This window comes from Vollenhovia emeryi, unplaced genomic scaffold (assembly GCF_000949405.1).
Source record: "Vollenhovia emeryi isolate VEMERY1.0 unplaced genomic scaffold, V.emery_V1.0 DF939209.1, whole genome shotgun sequence".
Lineage (NCBI taxonomy): Eukaryota > Metazoa > Arthropoda > Insecta > Hymenoptera > Formicidae > Vollenhovia > Vollenhovia emeryi.
Window position 1 is genome coordinate 280,316 of NW_011967157.1, and position 24,991 is coordinate 305,306.

The window sequence follows — 24,991 nt, forward strand, 5'->3', positions numbered from 1 at the left end:
AATAGCTTCTACCATCTTTTTAAAAAATATCTCTCTAAGATATCGTGGTTAGGTTACACTTCACATTGTAAAAAATATTGCGTAGTGGTAAAAAAAATTTTTTGTTGGCTTAAAATTTCTGTAAATCCGTATTCCAGTTGCAAGAGTGTAGAAAGATAAATGCAACGTTACTCCAACACAACTTTTATATTCTGTGCACATCTCAAAATGTATACGCCACGCCGGAGAAAATAACTTTTTTTTGCTACACATTTTGAATCAATTCTTTTTATCATCATTAAGTCTTGGGCACTTTTAGCCAATTACGAGGTCAAAAGACGAAAAATCATCTAAATCTTTTTCTCCGTATCGCACTTAAACAAATTAGTATTCTTACAATTAGTGTCAATAGTGTCAATTCGCGTTTAATATAAGTATCATGAAAACTCAATCTTTTCGCATTAATAAATACATATGCACATATGCACGCGCATATATATATATATGTATGTGTGTACACATATATCTATTTATATGCTAATTATATATCTTATTCACACGGACTCTTTATCATCCTCGAAGAGAGGACGTGCATACATTACATACTTCTAATATTGTAATAGCAAATTATTCGTGTTTTGATATATTTCTTTTTGTCTCTCTCTCTCTCTCTCTCTCTTACAAAGTACCTTCCATTCTTTTGTAGAACTACGGACTATATGTATATATATATATATATATATATGTGTGTATGCAAATTCTTTGAATAAAATAAAGATATTGAGACTGCAATGTTCCTTATTCATCGCATTCATGATAAGTCGCCCTGCAAAAGAATACGGATTTTTGTTAATACAATGAATCAAGATACGCAATTGTAGACACGGTGGCCGATTGAAAGTAGTCTATTACCTTTGCTTATCTCTGTTACGTTTCGACAATCTTCTGCCGCTGTCATATGTCGCCAATGTGTATCGTTTAGTGTGTACTCGATTTGTTCTCAGTTCACGCATTTCGGAGGTCTTTGCTTTTTCTACCTTCTGCATAAATCTCGCGATGAGTTCCGAGCAATTCAGATTCTTTTCGGGTTCCCAGGTGTCATCGGCTGCACCGAATCCTTTCCATCTGATTAAGAATTCTTTTGTGCCATTTTTCTTAAAACGCACCTCGATTATTTTTTCAACCTCGAATTCCTTCGCAGTCTCTTTATCGTTTTGCTCGTCTGAAAAAAATACAAAGTAATAATAAATGAGATTATTTTTATAATAAAATAATTGCAAACGATGACGATAATTGACGTACTATTTTCCAACGATTTTTTGGAGGAAACTTTAGACTTTTTAGATTTATCTGTCTTGACCACTTTTAACGACTTCATTTCTTCCTTTTCCCCTTCCTCGATAAAATATTGTTTCATCAAGTCAGGACAATTCAAATCTTTCTCATTTTCCCAAGTGTCTGCGATTTCTCCATAGCCTTTCCACCGTACCAAAAATTGTCGCCGACCTTTAATGGTACGAAGATTCATAAGTCTCTCTACCTGAAAAAGAAAAGTATATATATTTTTAACACTCGAGAGAAGATATGTTTTCCACGTGTAAAAATCATTAATTATTTATAGTTAATTGGTTTATCACAGAAAAACTTCAAAATGCCCAGGCGTTCCAAATAAAATAGAAACTTCTCAAAAGCTTGGATAATAATTTTTTAACTTTTAATTTTAAGCAATATTTTCTTTCAATACAACTCAATGCCTTGAATATTATGTATAACCGTAGAGTTTATTATCCCTGTTGACAACTTCACGTATCACGCGCGTTTCTTTCCGAGCGGTCGTTTATTGGATGAAAAACGGAAAGAGGGGTTATCCCTTGACCAATCATCTTCGCGCAAACCAACTGTCAACATCTAATCAACACCCGGAAAGTCAGCTACGCGAGAAAATGAAGTATTCAGGCGTAAGAAAGGAGAAATAATAATAATAATTCCAAGTCCTCCGTAATATGATATTCAAGCGGTCGCGTCGCCAGTCCAAACGTAATGCGTGGTCTACAATGCGAGTCGTAGTCGTAAGAATAGTCGACTGCGATTGGTCAATTTCGTCAGACACATAAGAATTGACCAATCGCAGTCGACTATTCTTACGACTACGACTCTACGACTTCTATGTAGACGAGGCTTAACTGACGATCGGCGATGGCGACGCACGAATAAGCGAGGGAAACGGTTGGAAACGGAAGATGCTAAAAGAAAAAAAAAGGAAGAAGAAGAAGACCGCCCTACCTCGTACTCCTCGTCGGACTTGTCGCGGGCAGAGGTGGACGCTTGCTGATCCTCCTTCTTCCGGCGCTTACTCTGGTGCGATTTCTGACCGGCGGTCGTCTTTTCGCCGTTTTCCCACTCTTCCGACTCTACCGCGTCGAGGTCCTCGTCGTCGCCGTCCGCCTGCGCCGCCGGCTTGTGCAGCGATGCACCGCGCGACGAGCGTCTCTTCGTGGCGGACTTTTGCGCGTTGTTGTTTCTGCCGGCCTGCATCTCGCCGTTGCCAGCTGCGTCGCCGCCGAGCGCGCGTGCGCCGACATTTTCTTCCGACTCGCTGTCGCTCGCCGTCTCGGACTTTCTGTGCTTGTTCTTCATGCTGAGTCGTCGCATACTACCTCCACAGTGCAGCTCAGCGCGCAGCCCGCCCTCGGCTTTTATGACTCCCTCGACGACGATCTCCCACAATCCGTTGGCGGCACCACTCGGACCTCTCGTTCCCCCGCCTCTCCTCTCCCACTTCACACTCGTTGCGCTTTTTGTGGTTTTCTCTCTCTCGTGCCCTCCCCCTCTCTCTCACTCTCACCCGCTCACTCTGTCCGTCTCCTCCAGTCTCCACCTCGCTCGCTCACGAGAGTCCGACGGATGCCTTCCCGCCGCGCTCCAAACTGCTGTAAAGAAGATTACGCTCGTATTCGGCAGGAGTGCGCGCGCATTCTGACTTTTAACACGCGTATGTACGTGGCAGTGGCACACGCACGTACATATATGCTACGGAGAGAACCGTTGTACACAGTTGTACAGTACAGCTACTGCTAACGACTGGCCGGTATTCGTACTCCGTTCTTATTTAAACAATTTTAAACAGTATCTTAAGGTATTTACGGCTCTTGTTTTACAACATGTTCAGATTATACTTCGGGAGGTGGTCTTAAACACGAGAATGGAACTACGAAAATACGAGTACCAGCCAGAAAGAAAGAGAGAGAGAGAGAGAGAGAGAGGGGGAGGGGAGGGGAGGGAGAGAGAGAGAGAGAGAGAGACGCTCTTCAGGGCGGGACTTTCGTGCGCATGCGTCGGTACGTCACGTGATCGACTGCGACAGACTCGTGCCGAGACATTCCGCGGCGAGGGTCGTTCACGAGGCCTTTCTTCACTCAATGTTTCTGTTCCGACTTACGTTAACTCTTTCGTGCGCGAGTTTTTGTACTTTCATTGACACAGAGCTTCTTACTCAATAAATGCATGCTAAATTATTTTTGAGTTTTTGTAAGTGGAACTAATAGATATGTTCTAATGGTCGCGAAAAAGTCAAAATGTCGCAATATATGTTAAGCAACTAGCGTAAGTATCACCCGCGCATACATAAAATTAATAATATAGGGAAAAGTCCTCTATTATGAGATAGGCTTCTAATATGAGATAGCAGGTTTTCAACATCAAAATTCAATCACAAGTCTTTATTCGCGATTGCATCTAACAATTAATTTTCCACTAAACAGATTTCACTCCAAGGGGCAATAAATTCACGACGGAACCATAGTATAACTAGTAGGGACCGCAAAGGAGCCCGCAAGGAGTGGATCTACTAGTATTACTATGATAAAACCAGAGAACTTATACACGTGGAAGGGGAAAAGAAGCCACACACAAGTGTGTCCAAGAAGTGAGACAAAGAAACTATTTTCTATCTCGTTTATCTATCTGTCTTTCTATCATTCTGTTCCGTTTTATGACTTTTCCTCGAACTGCGCATGAGTGGCCAAAGCGAGATTGTATTTGCAGATTGTGTACATATATTGTGCATTTTCGTGTGTGTACGATTTAACGCATACGCATAACGGACCAAAGTCATCTTCTATCTATCCTTGTCACACAGATGTTGGACACAGTTTCAGCTCACGGAAAGTATACGCTATTCCCCTTCTATGTCTACAAGTTCTATGGATAAAACCGACAGATGATGCCTATTAATTTAGCAAAAATCCTATCTCATATTAGGAGTTTATCCTATAATCTGGGGACTTTCCTTTAGATGTTGTAACTAGTAAAGTTTCCTTCGTGCGATTATCTTACAGCAATTAAATTTTGCCCTTCGTCCCCCTTTGCCAAAATAATATCGGTAATTAGTTCTCCTCTACAAGAAATATTTTGCGATATTTTATTTGACTGCGTAAGATCGATAGTGCAACAATATCTCTCATTATAACGTCTTAGGCTAATTTACATTTATCGTACGACAAAATTTTTAAGCGTGTCGATTGGCTACAAGCTAGAATATTCCTACTTGAGAATTTTTCTATCCTGCAAGCCAATCAACACGCTTGACAAATTTGTCGTACGACAAAATTTTTAAGTGCATTAATTGGCTGTAGAATAGAAATGTTCTAGAGTATCTAGAAATTTTCTATTTTGCGGCCAGTCAACACGCTTGAAAAATTTGTCGTACGACAAATGTAATATTAGGCTTACTTTTTTCTCACGAGGGCGTCATTGACACCCCTTATGGCTGCGTTCAGATACGTCACCCGAGCGCCCCAGTGTATCACTTTGTCCTTGTTACTCATATGTTAAACAAGAATAAAATGATACACTGGAGCACTCGGGTGACGTTTCTGAACGCAGTCCATCGCAGTAAAATATATACGCGATTGAGACGATTATATGTATATGCGGGATTTGTCTCTCATCGAAGATGCGCAATTTAAATTCGACTGTCGAGCTTTCGAACAAAAATTGAAAATTAATCTTCGACGTGAAAAATCTGGGACAATCTCGTGAACTAATTTCAGTAGACACGGATCTCTTTCGATCTATTTGAATCCGCGTACCTTCTCGAGAATATTATATTTCTTCGCGAGAAATTTACCGCTAAAGCCAATCTGATGGCGCGACGATACTGACGATGCGAAACGCGATTTGACAACGATCCGATTGTACCTGATCCGATTTTTATGTCGACGGCACTTCCCCCCCCCCCCCCGATATTTATCCGCTCTAGCCGTACTTATGTCTCCATTTTCTTTCACGTCTCGCCGAGACTGCCAGAAGCTGTATACGTCTGGCCTGACTTCCGGCCAATTTCCCCTTACCTCCGTGACGAGAGGCCCAGTATTCACCGTACGTTTCACCTGCACCTCCTGCACCTCGTTTCTTCCACCGAAGCTCGCCATGCGAGTGCTTACTTCGCTTTCAGCGCAAAAAGTGCAGGAGAGTACACACTGAAAACGAAGCCCGTTTTACGGCGTACGTGCGACGTCGGGAGGATCGAGCGACATTTTTTTCGGCGAATCGATAAAAGGGCGAAGCGAACGACAAGCCGCTGGCGCTTATCGTCGTCGCGGAACGAAAATTTGCATGGGACGCGATCGAGCCTACGCTATATCTCTACTGTACCTTCAGGGACGACGTCTTCTAGCACTGCCGGCCTTAACGCAAGACGGCCATATTGAACACTGATATTACCGGAAGACAACGGGGCAGTCTGTGCAGTTTGAATTCGTCATCAAATCGATATATTAAATGGCGTTACGCGAACTTTAGTAGGGGTCACGCTAACGCGGAAGAAACTGCCGTTCTCCCCAGTGAAAACAGCATCAGTCCCAATGCCATCGAATTGATGAAGGATATGAGTAGTCAAAATAATGACAAAATGATAATAATTTGACTGCAAAACGTCCTATGCCTTGATGGTGGTTTATTGTAGACTGTCATTTTGATATTTGTTTGATGTCAAAAGTAAACAATTACTCTCTACAGGAATAAATGCAAAACTAAAATAAAATTATATTGAAAATAGAAATACATATATATATATATATATATATTATATATATACAGGGTGTCATCTAACATGACGATCTTAAATAAAACGTAAAATACTTACTCTATGAAAAAATTGTTCAAACGCAAGATGAAAGATGGATATGCAACAAGTCAAAGAAATATTGAAGAAACTTATACGATAAAATATAAAAATAATTTATATAACGAAATTAATGCGATCATGAGAACTCCAAACGTTTAAAATATATAGAAATTGCAATACACGCTACAAAACAACCCCGGTGATCTCTTTCGAGAAAATAACTGAGTACGTCAAGTATTGTTTCATCAAAATGTAGTCATTTCGACGTCAACATAATGTGTTTGAGTTTTTCCTATGTAACACTACACATTACAATTATCATCTAGACATTTATTTTCACCTTTCCATATCTTTTATCGCGTATTGCGTCAAAACTGATAGTATCAAGTTTTCATCACGTTCAAATATTTCCTTGATGCAATGACGACAAATAACGATTTTGATGTCATATTGACATCATTTTGATTAGACTGTTTTCACTGGACCCCTTCTAAAAAAATCCCCCCCTCTCTTTAATAATTGATCATTTGTGTATGCATTTCTGCCAAATATACGGGTTTAAAAAAATACAAACTAGAAGCGATTTATTTTTAACAACACCTCTCTTCGTGTCACGTCATTTTTCAACTGAAAGATCGAGCGCAACAGCCGTCCGACCGAAAAAGATGTTGACGTTTGCGAAATTTAATTTCGATTAACGTCCACTTCTACCAATATGAGTTAAGTTTAATCTTGGTTTATCTTATCATAGGCGACTTTTGGCGACTGTTTTGGTCATCGACATAGAACGGACTGCTGATCGCAGTGGTGGGGTAGACCCACTCGCGCGAGTAGAATGAGAGACGGATAATATGAGGACACACTCAGACTCCGTTTAGTAAGCCTGATTGGTTACTGTAATTCCAACAACCAGCCAGACTTACTGAACAGAAACGGAGAGTTGGGACGTTGAGCGATTCGCACGTCTTCTGACCGAAGAGGAATTTTTTTATATACTCGAGGGTTGCATCATCCAATTGCATAACCCCGTGCGAGGCCCGGTAGTTGGGCTTCAGCATTGCGTGAACTATTTGACATTGCATCGACTATCGTACTGCGGCAAGTGGTTAGACGTGGCCGTATTGGATCCAGCTGGAGCCAGGAGCTATTACACTAATAATGAAGAAAGACGCTAAAGATACCCAACAGAAAAATTCATTATAATAAAATGAATTTTTCTATCGAAATACATTGAACCTAACGGCTACTTTCGGGTGTAAAAGCATTCATTACGCCGAGCGTACGCTCTGGTAACTTTGGTACATGTACCGAACAATCGCCAAAAATCGCCTAATGTTGTTCTAGTTCTAGGAATTGGAGATTAAAGGAAACTTACTTTCGAAGAAAAGCGTTCGACGACAGCACTCGATCCTTCAACTGAAGCAAGCAATTTGACAAGATTATTATTATTATTATTGGCAATATATCAAAGATTTAGCAGATCGAAGATTATTTCTTGCATCTGCTAAGGTTAACGGGGCTTTGGTGAGGAACGAATGCAATTTCGCTTCCCTCGTTGTCTTGACAACGTTGCGATCGAATCGTTTATCCACCCGCGCGACCCGTAGAATATCACTCGTTTCTCCCGGTTTTCTCCCCTCTAATCTATCCCGTTCTGTTTTGTCAAACGAATTCTCTTGTCACAACATGGCCAAATTCGTTAGTACTTACGAGAAGCCTCTGCCTCATCTCGGTCTACCGGACTGGTACACCAAACAATGGGAGCTTCGGCAAAGCGCGGACATCCGCAGATCCGAGGCCTGTCGGCTACGCAATTCGAGCAAGACCGCCCGTTCCGAGGGAAACGTGAGAACGAAATGGGACACCTACATCAACGACGCTCGAATAGCGGACAGGTAATCGCGACTCGCTCAACGTTGTTGATACATATTACTCGATTAGGTTCCTCCAGTCCCCTACACAGTTAAAACTAGTACGAGGCTACAATTAACTTGATTTAATCTTTGCATACATTTTCGACATGAAATTTTGACTCACCAGAGTGTTGGAGCTATCGAGATGGAAGGACGGGCTCGAGGACCTGCTGCAAAAATTGGTAACCGAGATAGGCTTGTTAAGCGATGAAAAAGCCAACACGGAGAAGAAAATTGAAAGGGTAACCCAGCTTCTGCGTATCACCAGCGAATGCATCTCGATGAGGGACTGCCGTAGAGAAGCCGAGCTCACGTACGACGAGGCTGATATTGAATTGAAGAAGGAACTCCGCATGATTGCAAATATTCACGAAGCTTTGACCAAAAGGTGGCCAAGCCGACGATACGTAGTAGAGAAATCATCATAATCACCTCTTCTTCTTTTTGTAATTCCCTTTACCTTGACAGAGCGCAGGCCGCGTGGGAAAAGTTAAATCACTTGGAAGCCTTCAGATTTAAGCTGAACTTAAGCATAGAGGATAAAAACGAAACCATTAGAATAGACATAGAGAATCTGGAATTGGATCATGCTTGCGCAAATTTAAGTTACAAGCCTAAAACGCCGGCTATAGATAAGACAAGGTAAAGCTAGAGACCCTCTAATAAGAGTCTGGCCATAACAGCGATTGTGGCAAAATCCTACGAGAGGGAAAGATATATATTTGCTATCTCGAAGATAGCAAATATATATCTTTCTCTCTCGTAGGATTTTGCCACAATCGCTGTTATGGCCAGACTCTTATTAGAGGGTCTCTAGGTAAAGCTATTTCCATATCATTTATATCATCAATTCGTTTACATCAACTTTCCTTTTAACAGTCCAATCACGTACGAGGTTTGGCTGGACCGTTGCCGTTGTTCCAAGCTGTCCGCCGAAAATGAACTGAGCGGATGTTACACTTTCCGTGAAGATACACGTGTAATGAGGGAACACGCACGGAACGATATTAAGGCTCAGCAAGACGCGACGGATTACACTTTGAGGAAGAGAATCTATCAAACGCAAAAGGCCAGAAACGAAATGGAATGGCAGAAGCTCAAGGTGCGTACGGAATAAGAATAAATCAAACAACGAATTCATCAACAATTTGACAAATGTCAAATATATGGTGAGAAAGAGAATTTATTCTCGTTCTCTATATTCTCTACATTGCTCAAAATAAAATAGGTGCAGAAGGAAATGGAAATGTTGGGAAGCGAAATAAGTCAGTTGGAAGGAACGCTGACGAGTAAAACAGACGCGGTGAAATGCGTCGAGACGCGATTGGAAAATCGCGTTCATCGGCCTGGCTCGGAACTCTGTAAGGACGAAGTTGAATTAGGCTTGAAGAACGAAGCTCTACAATTAAAACGGACCGAGGAGAATCTAATTAAGATGATCGAGCATGCAAAGTACGTATGCTGTTAACGAACCGACAGTCATTTGCAGGGTTGGAAGTCACTTTGCAAAAGTATCTAGTCACAATTACAGTTCTTTCCCTGAGAATGTAACTAGTAACAGTTACAAGTTACCAATTCTGAAAAGTAACGCGTTAGGTTACAATTACTCAAAAAGTAACGCGTTACAGTTACAGTTACTATAAAAGTAACGCGTTACAGTTACTCAAAAAGTAACGAATCGTTACTTTGCAGTTATTTTCCTGCAGTGAAAATAAAAATATCAAGTTTGCATCCGAATTGTAAAGGCATTTATGCGATCTGTGGAGGTTTAAAAAAAATATATAAAGTAACTATTAATGTAACCATTAAATTAGTTACTCGTTAACGAAAAAATATAACTGAGTGAAGTTACAGTTACGGATGGGGAGAAAGTAACAAAGTTAAATTAGAGTGACCAAAAAAAAGTAACTGTAACTCCATTACAAGTAACGAGTTACTTCTCAACCCTGGTCATTTGTCATTCCGTTTTTTTCTCCAACGCAAGCTTTACGTTTAATTAATTCACTAGAGCGAGCTACAACAGTCTGGAATCCCTGCTTATACGTATCGACAAGAATTTGGAAGACAAACAGCACTCCCTGAACACCGACGTCATGTGCCTGGACATCAGAGCGCCGCTGAAGACAGGAGACAGATCGCGTTTGCCTAATGAGACGGACCGCAATATTGTATTGACACGCATGGAGAAGGAGATCCCACTGGAATCTTAACTCGGCTATCCATTCATTTGTCATTGTCAAAACTGGAGGACGGTCATGCTTCCACAATGCGTGAAGTGAGCCTGGCGTAAGGAGCAAGAGAGAACCATAACTTTTAGCTTTTGGTGTAAGGAAACTAAAATACAGGCATAATTTTAAAAATATTTGTAACACTGGCTGATGGCGTTCCGGTTCAACAAGAGTAAATGTAAGAGCTGAAGTAGGAGGAAGAAATAAAATTGATTCATTTCCTTACTCCAGGCTTACTCCATGCATTGTAGACGACGCATCGACATGAAAAAAAGACTTGTCAGTTCTCCAGCTTCGTATCACAAGGTTTGTTTTCTGTTCCTGCACTGGTGAACTAGTATGCAGTAAGCTAGAATGAGAAAAAATATACTTGCCTTACTCCAATTTATTGCACTAGTTCACCAGCGCGGAAACAGAAAACAAGCCTGTTATTCGTATCGTGCGACAATCGAAGAATGTACTCTACCGAAATTTAAGGAACGTCGGATTCGTAAACGTAATTTGATCTAACCTACGTGGAGCCTTACCGAACTTCATCTTCCATTTTCCTTACATGTTGGAAACCCGTTTTCGTATCTTACGTTTTATACCTCTCTCGTAGATTCCTGGAAAGAAGATATTTATATTATTTTTAGGATTAATTTTCGACGGTGTACATTACAAATTCGCGTGTAATCACCCTGCGCACTGGGATACGGTAAAATCGATCGAACTCTGCCGGTAAGAACTTGGTAGCGCGGACTTCCGTGCACTCGACGCCAGCTGTCGCGAGAGCGCGGGGCGTACGATGCTGCCCTCCGTCGAGCAACGAGTCACCCGAACGGGTGGCGAAAGTGGTCACGGGAGGGCGCCAGTGTTATCGAAAGTCGTGGCTTACAGAGAGATATACCATTTCGCATATATTTAAATTACACAACACACAAATTACAGTGTAAACATTATAGACAGACCGTAAGAAGTCGAGAGTAGGAGGTGCGTACAAATTTGACCGGCGCGCATCGGGCGCGCGCCTCGCGCCGACTCTATTGCTGCGTATCTGCAAATGAGGTATATTTCACATTTATATATAAGAGTAATCGTAAAGGTCGATCCAACTGGCGGGACAAGCGGGACGATCGCTGGCAACGTGGGGGAAGACGAAGGAGGGAACGGGAGGGGGGAGGGGGCGAGGACGAAAGAAAATCCCGCGTGTCGCGGATAAGGGACGAGGGGAGGGGGGGGGGATACTGAACGACGACGATTTGAAGGAGCCAATTTGGAAGAATGCGGTGAGATAGGTAGGCGGACAGACAGATATAAATAGACACGTTACTTCGTTTTCCGTCTAACGTTCGTAACTATGTAACTACATAACGATCCGGTCGATCGGTTATTACAACGATCGCGCGTTGTATACAAAGCGGCGACTACGGACAGAATTTTTGGCCTCCTGCGCGCGCTCCCCGGGACGGGACTCTGTATCGGAACGTAACGGAACGTAACGTCCAGATACGCGAAATCGCTTTTCGCCGACGCCTCTCTTTCGCCGCGCGCCAGGGACGGATGGCAACTTCCCGAGGCCTGAAGCTGATGAAATTGAAACACGTTGAGGGGTTTGATTTACCGACGGAGTCGCATACAGTTCATGCGTTTGTAAATCTTGTTATTGGCATTTACGTACAAAATAATACCAGACCGGATTGTGGACTGCATAGTAGAACATTTTTCATATAAAAAAACCATTGAGATTTGATGTCCAATTCGTATCGCATTGTGTACTCCAAATTTTCAAATACATAATGCGATACGAATTAGACTTCAAACCTCAATGTTTTTTTTTTATATGAAAATGTTCTACTATGCAGTCCACAATCCGGTCTGATATTATTTTGTACATAAATGTTAATAATAACCCAGCAAACATTGCGCAATATTGTAGCAACGTTACTGCATTATTATAACATTGCCGCAACGTTGTTGCAATGCTCTGTGTTTGCTGGGAAGATTTACAAACTGTATGCGACTCTGTCGGTAAATCAAACCACTCCAGCGTCCCTTTAAGGCCTCTGTGTCCACGGTTTTTAAATATTTACTTATGAAAAACATTTTTTTTACTTTTTGACATGTATAATAATATTATAAAACTCACTTTTTAATAGCGTGATTCAGTAAATAAAAAAAAATCCCAAAAATAGACCTCTATTTCAGCCGGTTACATAGGTGTTACCCCTTAAAGATGCAGCTTCATCCCTACAATTTCAACAAATTGGTTAATATTTCGGAAGAAAATGATGTCAGGCTCTTTGGCAGAACTTAGATTAGTGAAGATCGTTGGGGACACTGCCAGTCGACGCCTGTCGAACGTTGCACTGGATACGTATAACTGAAAGAGAAATTGGAAAGAGCGAATATTACTGTTTCAAGAGAATCGAAAGACTTTACTATCTCTCACACGAATCCGTCCCTGACTGTCGATATACGCTGTAAATTTCGTCTTTTGCATTTTCGCGCGCAGCACACGGTTTAAAACGCGAAGGGTGCACCGCCTTTCGCGCGAAGCACGGTGAACGACTCGAGCGATGGATCGGATCGGATCGGATCGATCGATCGGAGCACGCGTGAGAACGAATTATTCCCGGCCCATCGCTTCGCGTAATATACAGATAATATTACACTAGCTACATGGCTATCAAATGCGTATCTTCTGCTTTTTCTTCTGGTTTTTTTTTACACGTATACACAAGCGCATACATAGACTACCGCGTGTGTAGAATACGCATATAAATACATACTCGCATATAGCATACGGACGCAACACTCGCCCACACATACACACACGTGCACGCGCACATCGACCGCCATAAGACACCTTATCTCTTCAAGACTACGCGAATTTGTACATAAGGCATCACGATATCGTGTCGTTTCTCACATACGAACGTGATAACGGCGAAGCGTGATACTCGCTCTTCTATCTATCTGTTTCCGCTATCGAGCAGGTTCGGTAAATATCGGGGCGAATTTCGCGTTAGCGACGTCTCGAAGCGACGCGCGGCGCGAGACGCCGATTTAAGCTCCCTCGACTTAAGCTCGACTGTGCGCGGACGATCATTTACACGCCAAACAGGATATCTCGAGTCGCGGCCAGATAGCGATAATTTCGAGATAGCGTTGGCTTAATCTGGCAAATTATTTCGCGAGGCACTCGGCAGCGTCGCGAGACGACGCGAGCTCGTAATACAGCTTCGAAAGATATGTGTATATCAATGGCGACAGCGGAGCTCCCGATTCGAAGTCTTTGTAATTGCAGAAAGAATCGCGGTGATCAACAAATTCTTATCGTCCGCGAATGCAAATATTTCGATATAGAAGCGCGGTGGATAGATTCGAGGTAAACGTTTCGAGTTGCGAATGCAGCGGGATTATTAATCTAACAGAACCTGCCTTTTGAGACGGATGTTTTCGCTTTTACTTTCCAAGAGCATTGGCTTCACCGCTCCTGGCGCGAGTCGACGGCTCGGGTCCATCCCGGCTCGGTGTGAAGTTACGCTATAGCTACGCGAGGAACGGCGATTGTAATATCCCTCACTCGGACTTGTCCGTGAGTGAGTATACAGCGCTATGACGAAATATTTCCTCGCGATCGCCACCCACACCGAGGATGTATTTCGTCATGACTGCCTACCCGAACGGTAGTGAGCGTAACCGAAGCGATCGGATCGAGACGGCTCGCTTCGAGCGCTCGATCGATGCTCCGCTGATATGTATACCGCGAACTGATGATGATCGGGGGCCCAATGCCGACTCCGAAACTACATGCAGCGAATTCGACCGCATCGACGATACTCAAAGTTGCTTGCGATTCGAAAGTCAATTTCGTAACGATAAATAATGAACAATACCGACAATCTTTTCTTCGCCAGTGAACGCAAAGGTAATGGATAATTGTCCGACGTGTCTGGCAATACTTGATTTAAGAATCAAACACACGACGTCGGAGAATGCGATCGCTGTGGTACGAAACGTGCAATCATCATGTTTCTTATGTATCTTGACAAACATTCTTCAGATTCCGGCTGGTTGGCACTTGTCCGACTTTAGAATGTTACAAACGCTTTTCACTCGAAAGGAACCGGAATTCCCCGTCGAAAAAGTCGCGCGTGTTTTTTATTCTCAAATAAAATATTGCCGGATACGTCGAATTGCCTTTGTGGAATAAATAATGAATTTGTAAAATTTCCGAAATCGATCGACGAGATGAGGAGAAACACACAACTGCGTGAAAACAATGTAAATGCATCATACGTTATCTGCAATGCGATGTCATAGATATCGCTCCGTTTACAAATTACGATAATATCTGTGAAACCGTGTTCTCACTTCTTTTGTTTCCTTAATAATTTCTACACATTTTCAGACTCTCGATCTGGACTCTCCAACTGACAGTTTCGGAAAGCTCCGGCGCCTCGAAGCCTGAATGGCGAAAACCACGCAGCGCGCGTCCAACACAGGTAGTCGAGAACGAACGGGAAGCAAAGAGAGGAAATCTCTATCTCTCTCTTTCTCCGCCTGTACTGTCCCGCTCTCTTCACTTGGTGTGTTGCTTCGGGAGGTGCCGCTTCATGTGCAGCGCGAGATGATCGCTCCTGGCGAAGGAGCGCTCGCAGACCGCGCATTTAAAGGGCTTAGCCCCGGTGTGCTTGCGGTAATGCCGCGTCAATTCGTCGCTCCTGGCGAATCGCCACTCGCATTCCGGCCATTGACACTGATACGGTTTCTCGCCTGAAACAGCCACAAGAGGAAAGACATATATAAGTGAAAAACGTGCACACGGTGGCGTATCTCCGAGAGCGATCGCAATTTTAACGAATGACCAACTATTGGAAAACCGTTGCCTTATCTCGGACGATTAATTCTTAACTAAAGCGATCAATTTCGATCCGTCCATCATTTTCTCCCGAGATAACTCGACTCGAGTCTCACTAATCCCTGTAACGCGTTTCCAAGTCTATTCCTTCGCATTCTTCTAATTTATATTTCTAAAAATAAATATGTGTATACGTCGTTGCCTCTTCGATCGGAATCCTTTTCGCGGACTATTCCTATATACTGCTCGAAACTGCGAAAGCGTATCGACCGGCATACGGGAGTCCGATCGGCGCGACTCTCCAGCGTCTCACGAGCGAGAATTCCGTTCGAGTTTCGAGACGGCGGCGACCTATTAGAGAACAAAGCGTTGCTCTTTGTGAGATAGAGCCGCGGGATGCGGTATACTTAGGTATATATCCCGTCGCGCCTCTCAGCTGCGAGAGATGCAGCACGGTGTGACCTTTAACTGTACCTGCATGCCGCAACACGCTCACCTGTATTCTAGCGCAATCGCGCCGGCCGGACCGCGCGCGAGCGAGCGACCGGCCGAATGCAACCGGCTAATGCGAACCAACATGCCCGCATTCCGCTCGGCCTCGCCGATTATCGGGGAATATGCCTTCCTTATTGTTGTTACGCGCGCCCACGGCGTATTATCATCGTAAACGGCGGAATTGAGAGCTTGCGCGCGATTGACGCTATAATTTGTGATGTGCCGGACATTTCGAGTCGCCGGGACGTACGCGTCAATTCGAAAATTGGCATTCAGAATTGCAACGAATGGACGATTCAGATTGTCAGGTCCATTACGAATGCTCGCATTAAAAGGATCGCGAGTCGCAGAATAATTAGTTGCGCACAACGTGGTAATCGAGAGCTAGAGGGGATCGTGTCCGCGATTTCGCAGAGCCATTTTAGGCTTCGACTCAAATTGGACATACAGAGTTAAGCCAACGGCACACGATACTATTTTTTTCTACTGGATTGCTTGCGAGAGCCAATCAGGATAAAGCCTGATCGTAAACAATCTAGTAGGAAAAATAGTATCGTGTGCCGTCGGCTTAAAACTCTACATCCTTAAACCCGTATCAGACTACAGGTTGAGATTGAGATTAGATTGAAATTTGACCAACTGGAGTAAAAGTCACTAAAACTTGAGATTAGTAAATTTTACTCTGGTCAAATTTCAATATAATCTGAATCTCAATTCGTAGTCTGATACGGGCTTCATTGGTTCTCGTAAGCAATCCAGTAGAAAAACTAGTATCGTGTGCCGTTGGCTTTACATCAAGCTGACGACAGAGATTGTAAAGTTCATTGTGAATACGGTTTCGTATTAAAAGAATCGCGAATCGGGGAATAATTAGTTACACACTACGCGGTAATCGAAGGCTAGAGGGGCTCGAGCCCGCGACTCCACAGAGCCATTTTAGGCATCGACTTGAAACGCATCCTTGAAGCAAGCACAAATTACCTATTCGACTCGCCCCGGCTCGAAATGTCTCCTACGCCAATCAGGTGTCCCGTCGCCTCCCCGAGCTGTTTGTTTCGATCGCGACGAAAGATTCCTTCGCGATGCGCGGAACGGTGAGTAAGAAGCGAGTGCTAAGCGAGTAAAAGCGACCAAGGCGGCGGCTCGACGGGGGATCCGCGGGAGGAGGGCGAGCACGCACAGGAGAGGAGAAGAAAGAACTCGATAGCTAAGAGATACACCCACGCATCCTTCTAGCTCGTTCCTGTTCCTCGCGCGCGCGCTACACGGAGACGACCCTAACCGGTCCTCGCCGGCGCGGCGCGGCCGCCCTGCGCCGCGAGAGTTGCATTCAACGCTGCAGCATCGCGTCGCACCACGTCGTGCCACGCGACGCACAGCCCATGGAACGGTACTACTACCACGAGCGCTATCCATTTACGGTATCGCGCGCGTTCACGTGAGAATTCTTCTCCCGCGGGTCTCGCCGCGCCGGCTCCGGCGAAATTCCCTCCCGGGGCCCGTCGCCTCGCGTTAGCAGGTTCATTCTTACTTAACGCTCGGGCTACTAAGTCATTTCAGAAAGGAAACTTTTTCACGAATAACTTAAGACACGTCCCGAGTTGAAATTTTGGTGCTATCCTGACACTTTTAAGGATTTACACCTACTTAGCTGATCTACACACCTGCATAGACCAGCAGCAACCTACTTTGATGACATTATATTTTTTTACTCCTCCCTTGAATCTTCAATTCTAAAAATTTACTTTAGCCCCTACTTAAAAAACCTACTTTAATGCTAAATTGTAAAGTAGAAATTTCCGACACCGCCAGTTTTAAAGTAGGAGTAAATTTTGTACTTGCAGTTCGACCTCTTTTACTGTCTCAGGTCCTACTATATAATAGAATTAAAGGTTCAACATAGGGCCAAAATTTCGACTCGGGGTCTTGAAACGCGTGAGTCTCTCGAGAGAAGAAACAAATCGAAATGGAAAGTCAATTGTTCTCCCCCTAACGATTCTCCGAGTTTAATTGCAGATACCGACAGTTCTTGATAAGCGCAACACGCACGCGTGGCACACGTGATATCCGCGACTCTTCAATTTTTATTTATAAGAAATTCTTTTTAACGGCAAACGCAAAATTGCGAGCGCGGCTATTCGTATCGTACGATTCCGCGGCATCGTTAAGGTTTGATATTGCGTTACGATGTCTCCGGAGTCGATCGACCGGGGACACCTACGGGGCCTCCAGGCGTCCCCGTTAATTTTGGATCACTTTCACCCGAGAGCCGGCGGCGCTCCATTCCGCGGACAAGTTGCTTTCCAAATACGCTTCCTAGCCCTACTTTGCTCCAGATTTCCTCGGCCACCGGGCTTTCTCGCCTCAGGTTCCGATTAATCTCTTGGCGATTAATGACGGAGCGCTTAAACTTCGATCACTTTACGACCGAAGAAATTCCAAACCAATCAAGCGCATATTGATCATGAGAAGATATCAGGAAGTTACCAGCTTGATTAACAATGTTACTATGGTTGATTTAATTACGCATTAATCACGGATACGGACGTAATTAATTACGGATTTCTTTGGCGTTATCACTCGCGCAGGGTTCGCGATATACTGATATAAATTATGATATTATTTCTATACTTGTCGCGTCGATAAATTATAAATCGCCACTTTGACAAAATTATAACGATTACTTTGTGATACAATAATTCTAGACACCGATGAATTAATAAGCAAGTCGACGCCGTATGTACGCACGCGGCTCGTGGCACGGCGCATTCACAGCGGTGCGGCGAGGGTTCATTCACGAGTCGTCCGACAGACTCGCGCGCGCGCGAGGGCCACGTGCCCCCCTCGGCTTCTCCTCCACATCCAAGCGTTCCCCGTGTCTCGGCGCGCCCGTGTCTCGCTTGTGTTTGAGATCGCGCGACAAATTGAAATATCCTCGCATAATCTCGCATATCGATCGATTCTCCACGATTCTAATCGATCGGCAGAGTGTCGTAAGAATTGATCGATGGACAACATGTACGAGTCGCGACGAACAGGCTGGTGGCAAATTAATTTAACTATCGTTAGTATATTCGTCACGCGAGCACAGAGACAAGGATGCCTGTTCGATTCAAATGTCAATGGAGGGCACGAAAGCGAGTAACTCTCGCACGGTGGCGCGTGCATAATCCATCTACCATATATGTAAATGCATTAAGTTATACATATATTAAATAACGACGCGTTCCATTACTCATTTTCAGTCGGTGATTAGAAGAGAATTTACCAATTACACAATAGAAATAATTTTAAGGAGGTAAGCACGCGTGAGGGACGTTGCTCTGGTTCCTCGCTCGATGCCATCTCCTCGGGCCCCTAGAGTCTTGAAATTTCGTTTCGTTCAACCGATTCGTTTGAGGCGATGACACGGGTTTACCGCAAAAACTCACCGAGGTATCAATTCGAAAGTGGTACATCGCACTTAAGATGCCTCCGGCTTGCATTCCGCGAGAGACTGCCGCGTAGGCACGTGTGCGGGAAGCACATCTCTTCGTCTCTCTCCCCGCCCATCTCGTCATCTCTCTCGCGCTCTCACGCTCTTTCGCGCGTGTTCCACGCGTGTGGGAACTAGCATGCGTGTTCGTCCAGGTAGCACACGCGGCAGGCGGTGTTGGTGCCGCGACTCGCGTCCGTGTGTTGGCGAAGCTTGGACGCGGATAGGATGTGGGTCGGTCGCTAGCTTCGCTCTAAGCGGAGAGTCGCATACCACGAGAGCTTCGTGCGTCCCTTACCACGTTTACATATGATAGAAGCGCCTTTGCGCGACACCGCGCGAGCGGTGCCAATGGAGAAACGAAGAGCCAGAGAGAAGAGAAAGAGGAGAGAGGAGAGAGAGAGAGAAAAAGAAAGAGAGGGAGAGACGCTCAGGACCGCGCCCTGCCCACGCGCAAACGTCGACTGCTCGACCTCGCGCTTTCAAACTCTTCGTTTCGCTTCGTGTAGATGAGCTACATACCTAATTACCGGAGAATACACGGAAGCCCCTCCCCCTAATTTTAACATTCGCTCCCTTGTACTAGCAACAACGTGATACATCGAAATACAGCAACCTTTTCACTCACCCGTGTGTATCCGCTGATGAGCCTTCAGGTGCGAGCTCTTCGTGTAGACTTTCGTACAACCTGCGAAAGAAAGCGAGGAATTAGGTCAGCTATATTAAAGTTGGAAGTACGGTTTTGAAATGATGTAATATAATAAAGCCAAAAACCTAAGGAAAACTACGCGAGCCACAAATTACTATCGAATCCCAGAGATTAAGTGTCTCAGCTTAACAATTCTTGGAAAGACCTACACTTTTTTGTGAATCGAGGACTAATTGTAAGGCTCGAAATCGCCTTGCTCACCTATGAAATCGCAGTGGTGCACCCGGCGCTTCTCCAACTCCGGGTTATTCCGCCTGTTGAACTTGGCCGACATCGACTGCGACTGGATCCTATGGGCCGGATTCAGGATCGGGCCCGGCTGGGGATACGGGGGTGGCGGTGTCCGCCTGGGTGGACCGGCACCGATGGGCGAGCCGGGATCGGAGATCGGTGGCGTCAGCGGTGAAATATACATCAGCCTCGTCATCGAGCCATAGAGCGGCGATGTCGCGTTGCCGCTCGGCTGATGATGACTGCTCGTTGACGAGTCACTATTGCTACCACCGCCGTTGTTGTTGCCGTTGTTGTTGCTGCTGGCGCCGTTGCCGCTACCGTTATTGCTACCAGCGTTATTCCCGCTCGTGTTATTACTGTTAACAGTCCCGCTGTTATTATTGTTGTTGTTATTATTGTTGGGGAAGCCCTTGAAGAGTGCAGTCGTTGCCGTTGTCGTCGTCGTCGTCCGATGATGGACGACGTGCTGAACACTAGAGGGATTCGGAAAGGGATTCTGCGAGGGGTTCGCGGCCGGTCCCTCGAGGAGATGTAAGGTCGGCGGTGGCGGTAACGGTTCCGTCTTGATCTCCACCGGGGAGAGAACCGGTGGCGGCGTCACGTCGTCAGTCTCCATCTTTACGTGAGACTGCGAGCCCAGCATATCCGCGTTCTCCGGATCCAGCTTCTGAATACTCGACGTGATATCCTCCCAGAGCGGCGGCCTGAGGAAGACATCGTCGTCCTGGCCGGCAGTCGCCGACTGACTCCTGGCTGAAACGAAACTGGCCTGCGGTGGTCGGCACACTGCCGTAGGCCCGCCGACCTCGAAGAAGTCCTCCATGTGCACGGACGGCTCCCGTGCATCTCTCACGTCCGATTCATCCTCGTCCAGCCTCTGCAGACGATCGAGATCTTGCCTGCACAGCAAAGTGTCCAGCTCCGACGTCTGCTGGGAACAGAAGAAACAGGACTCGTCGTGTATAATCATTCATCTGACTTTCTCATTAACAATATTTCTCACTTCTAACTTGAGTTATTACCAATTCATTCGCTTACAATATTTTATTGCATCCAAAGCGTTAATATTTTTAGGGCTAACAATAAATTTACTAAAACTCTTCTGGACAACGTTTTAACCATTTTGTTATTTTTAAGTAAAAATTCTTAATTAAGGTTCGGGACATAGAGAGACTCATATAGATTAGGAATCTTCTTGATTTTTTGTTTCAGGTAAGCCTGAATGATAAAAGTCATCAACGCAGCGGATATGCATTTTTTTTGCCACGCCATTCGAACGGTGTAGAAAACGCTTAATTTAAAAATTGTTTAAATTATGACAACAATTTTTTTGTGTTACGTAAGAGTGCCTTAATAAATCCCGAAAAGATTTATTTCATTGTATGGTGTAATTACTGTGAAAAAAGATTGTTAAAGATAAGCATAGTTTTTGGGCCGTTAAAGTGGAATGACCCCTTAAAGAAGTGCTTCGGAATATAAGTACATTTGCTAGGCTTGTTTTACTAACAGCAATCGATTAAAGTCCCTTCGCCCGTAACATTTAAAATTGTAAAGGGCGCATCTGCCGAGACGGAGGGCGAATGACTTGCGATATGGTGATACGCGCGGCGAAGGTCCCCAGGTCGGGCGTCGTCAACATGCCCAACGCTGTCTCGCCCTACGACGTCCAGCACGCGCGAGGAGGAGCGACGGAGGAAGAAACGCGGGAGACTAGCGATGCCGCGTCATCCTTTGCATGATTTGTACACGGCCAACGCCGCCCTCGCGGCCCATAGTACACCGTTCGCTCCGCTCTTCCTCCCTTTTCCTCTCTTGTCGTGTCGAGAGACGACGAGTGTGCCACCTCGCTACAGAGCGTTCGGTGCATAACATTCGGTGGATTTCTACAAGGGCCTCTCGGATCGACGCGTCGCTCGTCGCCGTCGATCCTGTTCTCGCGCCGGAAATGCATGTGGGTATGAAACGCGAAACTGGGAGACAGTTACGGCATCGTTTCGATCTTTACGACTTTAACACTTCCGCTGGAATCTAAAGTCGTGGCCGAAGTCGTGGGGAATCGTATCGAGTACCTGTCGGAAAGGGATCGAGAAAAAATGGCGGTCCTGCTCCGGCCTTTAGGACGTGTGTACCCAATTATTCTGTAACCGTATTAGAGTCTCCCCGTTCAAATCTAAAACTGTTTCACGTGCGATAGAGACGGTCTCGAGTGTTTCAGTCAGATGTTGGGAAGAAACGTTTATAGATCCACTGAAAAAATATCGCCTGATGAGCTTTCGATCGGGTTTTCTTGCTCGCGCGGCTTGTGCAGCCCCGCGATGATTTATGAATTATTTACACAATGAATAATTCATCGTCGGAAGATTGGTACACTCGCGACACTCGATCGTACCTGATATGCAATTTGAAAAGGAGGCTCGTGTGCGCGAGCGAGGTACGATATGTGCGCGCGGAACATTATACTTAAAAATCTGTATGCTCAAATCGTAGCGTGTCGACGAAACGTAGCGCCTTGATCGCGAAGGTTCCGATTTTACGAGCGGTGAAAGAGTACACGTCAGAAAATTTATTTATCACCAACTCGCTGTAAATGTAAAAAAAATGTCTATCGCGTCGAGTGAACGAAAGGTACGGTCTTTCTCGCGGTCCTGCGAACCGAGTTTGAAGCTGCACTCGACATTTCTAGCCATCAGAGTTGGGAAAGTTACTTTATAAAAGTATCTAGTTACAGTTACAAGTTATCAATTCTGAAAAGTAACGCGTTACGTTTACAGTTACTCAAAAAATAACGAATCGTTACTTTGCAGTTACTTTCTTGCAACGAAATAGATATCAAATCTGCAAATTGAATTGTAAAGTGTCGATAAAGGCGTTTATGCGCAAATGCAAAGCCTATTGCGATCTGTGGAGGTTTAAAATATATATAAAGTAACCCTTAATGTAACTGAGTTAAGTTACAGTTACGGATGGAGAGAAAGTAACGAAGCTCGGTGTTGGTAACTTAACGAAGTTTTTTTTGGTAACTCAAACTTAACGAAGTTAACGAAGTTAGAGTTAAAGTTACAAAAAAAAGTAACTGTAACTGTAACTTCGTTACAAATAACGAGTTACTTCCCAACCCTGTTTCTAGCTCAATCTAATAAAGCGTATCCCGAATCGAAAGTGGCATTTACGTGCAAAACACACACGATATTTGAACACAGCTGCTCGAGGGTCGAGACAAACGCGTCCGAACGCGAGAATGAACGTTTCGTAATTTTCTTTCTCGATCCATCGAGGCCCGCCGCGGTGGGACCAGCCTCTTTTTCCTGCAGTCTCTCGTCATCCGTCTCTTTCTCGCGTTGCGATGATAATGATAGTGCGGAGCGCGAGCAAAGTTCGTCCATCCGGCTATTAATGCGCGTAATCATAGAGCCAGGGTCGCCGGTGTTAATAATGCGTTTTCGAATCTGTCGGAGCGAGAACGAACACCCACGCCGCGCCGATACTGCGTCGTCATTATGTAGCGGCGGACACGCGTGTGTGCGTTTATGCGTGCGTGCGCGTGCACTCCCACGCGCGTGTCCACGAACACGCGGGCGTGCGCTACGCTAATATCCCCGCTTCATTATTCCAGTTGATCGCAAGTTGGTTTGTTGATCGCACACCAATAACAACGACGATGACGACGACGACGGACTTCGTAATCGTCCTCGGAAAAGGAATGATTTTTTTCCCTTGACTGTAGCGAGCCAATAAATCTAGTTCATCGTATTCCGGTGAACATGAGATACGATGTCCGTTCTCCTACGACTCGATTAGCATGCAGCCAATGATTCCGGAGCGCGACGTTTCTCGCTTCGGCTCGTTGCCGGCGCTGTATTAACAGGTTCGCGAGAGAACGTGGAAAACCGCGAGAAACGAGAAAAGTCGAGGATATTAGAAGCGCCATCGGACAACGTCGGAAACAGCCGGTCGTCTCTGAACCTTTGCATCTCAATGGCTTTGCTGGGAAATCACTATTTCATATTACTTTCACTAGTGGCTCTCTGATACTGCAACGAAGTCACCTTCAGTTCTTGACTTGTGAGATACACAATTGAATATTTGCGTGTGTTATTTTCAAAAACATGGGCTACAGCTATTGATATTTAAATTTTTCCTCGAGTTCTGATTAATTTTTCAATGTAACAGTGTCCTACTGAAAGCGTCTTTGATTATAATTGGAAATTTATCTTTCATATTATAAATGCTTATATTTCTAGAAGAGAGTTTTGTACAATTGACAGTTATAAGTACCCGTATGTATGTATAATAAATGTTTATCTTTTTGAAAAAGAATATTTGTTCTTATATTGGGATTCAGAGGGTTAAATGCAATTACTATCATAAAAATGTAATCGCGAAGTGAGGTATCATCGAGAGATAACGATGCTTGAAAGCAAATCACAAGCACCTTCCTCGCATTCTTCATTTCTAATAAAAGAACATCCGATAACAAGAAATTTGATTAAATATATAGTCGTTTATCAAATTGCGTAACTTCGTCTTCGGCGCCTTCGATACCGCGTCTCCGATAAACTCGCGCGAGCAAGTCGACTCGTATTTCACAATTATCTCGGGCGCGAATCGCCGGCTAAATTCATCGATATAGCGACGTGATAAACGCAATGCGGCCTAGAAAGATGGAATAGAAGAATCGACGCGACGCCATGCTGCTCGCGGTGAGAAAACGCAGCGCGCAGAAGCAAGCACAGCTCGCCGAATCAATCTGGGGAGGCCACACCCTCTGACCTAAAGCCGTATTATCGCGATAAACGCCCAGGAAGATGTCAGCTATGAAGCCGCCCCGAAATGTCCTCGCGCGCAATTCTTGCCGAAACGCTTATCATCGCCGCCGCGACTTTGCTTTCGATATCGCGATCGCGATCACGCTATTCGCTCGGACGGATACGTTGCCGCGAGAAGGCACGAGTATACACATGCTTATGGCCCGTCATACTTTTCTA

At 44.7% G+C, this 24,991-nt stretch overlaps 3 protein-coding genes across 4 annotated transcripts in view; 1 reads left to right on the plus strand and 2 right to left on the minus strand.

The window, feature by feature from the left end:
- Positions 1 to 167: 167 nt before the first annotated feature.
- Positions 168 to 11,004, minus strand: LOC105561248 (chromobox protein homolog 5-like). Its single transcript, XM_012011053.1, has 6 exons — positions 10,927 to 11,004; positions 10,775 to 10,852; positions 2,263 to 2,909; positions 1,282 to 1,519; positions 892 to 1,201; positions 168 to 805 (listed from the first exon to the last, which is right to left on the minus strand). The coding sequence occupies exons 3-6, from the start codon at positions 2,629 to 2,631 to the stop codon at positions 778 to 780; spliced, it is 945 nt and encodes a 314-aa protein (XP_011866443.1). The 5' UTR covers positions 2,632 to 2,909; positions 10,775 to 10,852; positions 10,927 to 11,004; the 3' UTR covers positions 168 to 777.
- On the plus strand, positions 7,532 to 10,611 carry LOC105561247 (tektin-2). The gene is made up of 6 exons (XM_012011052.1): positions 7,532 to 8,001; positions 8,147 to 8,407; positions 8,488 to 8,661; positions 8,899 to 9,121; positions 9,248 to 9,471; positions 10,028 to 10,611. The coding sequence occupies exons 1-6, from the start codon at positions 7,793 to 7,795 to the stop codon at positions 10,227 to 10,229; spliced, it is 1,293 nt and encodes a 430-aa protein (XP_011866442.1). The 5' UTR covers positions 7,532 to 7,792; the 3' UTR covers positions 10,230 to 10,611.
- A 1,927-nt stretch (positions 11,005 to 12,931) lies between the features above and the next one.
- LOC105561246 (Krueppel-like factor 8) overlaps positions 12,932 to 24,991 on the minus strand; it is a 48,906-nt gene continuing 36,846 nt past the window's right edge. Inside the window, exons 2-4 of one of the 2 annotated variants that reach the window (XM_012011051.1) lie at positions 19,974 to 20,934; positions 19,692 to 19,751; positions 12,932 to 15,008 (exon numbers count right to left, since the gene is read on the minus strand). In XM_012011051.1, coding sequence (XP_011866441.1) covers positions 14,815 to 15,008; positions 19,692 to 19,751; positions 19,974 to 20,934 — 1,215 coding nt within the window. In that variant the 3' untranslated portion in view covers positions 12,932 to 14,814. Of the gene's footprint in view, positions 15,009 to 19,691; positions 19,752 to 19,973; positions 20,938 to 24,991 lie in introns of both variants that reach the window. The other variant, XM_012011050.1, reaches the window with a different exon arrangement.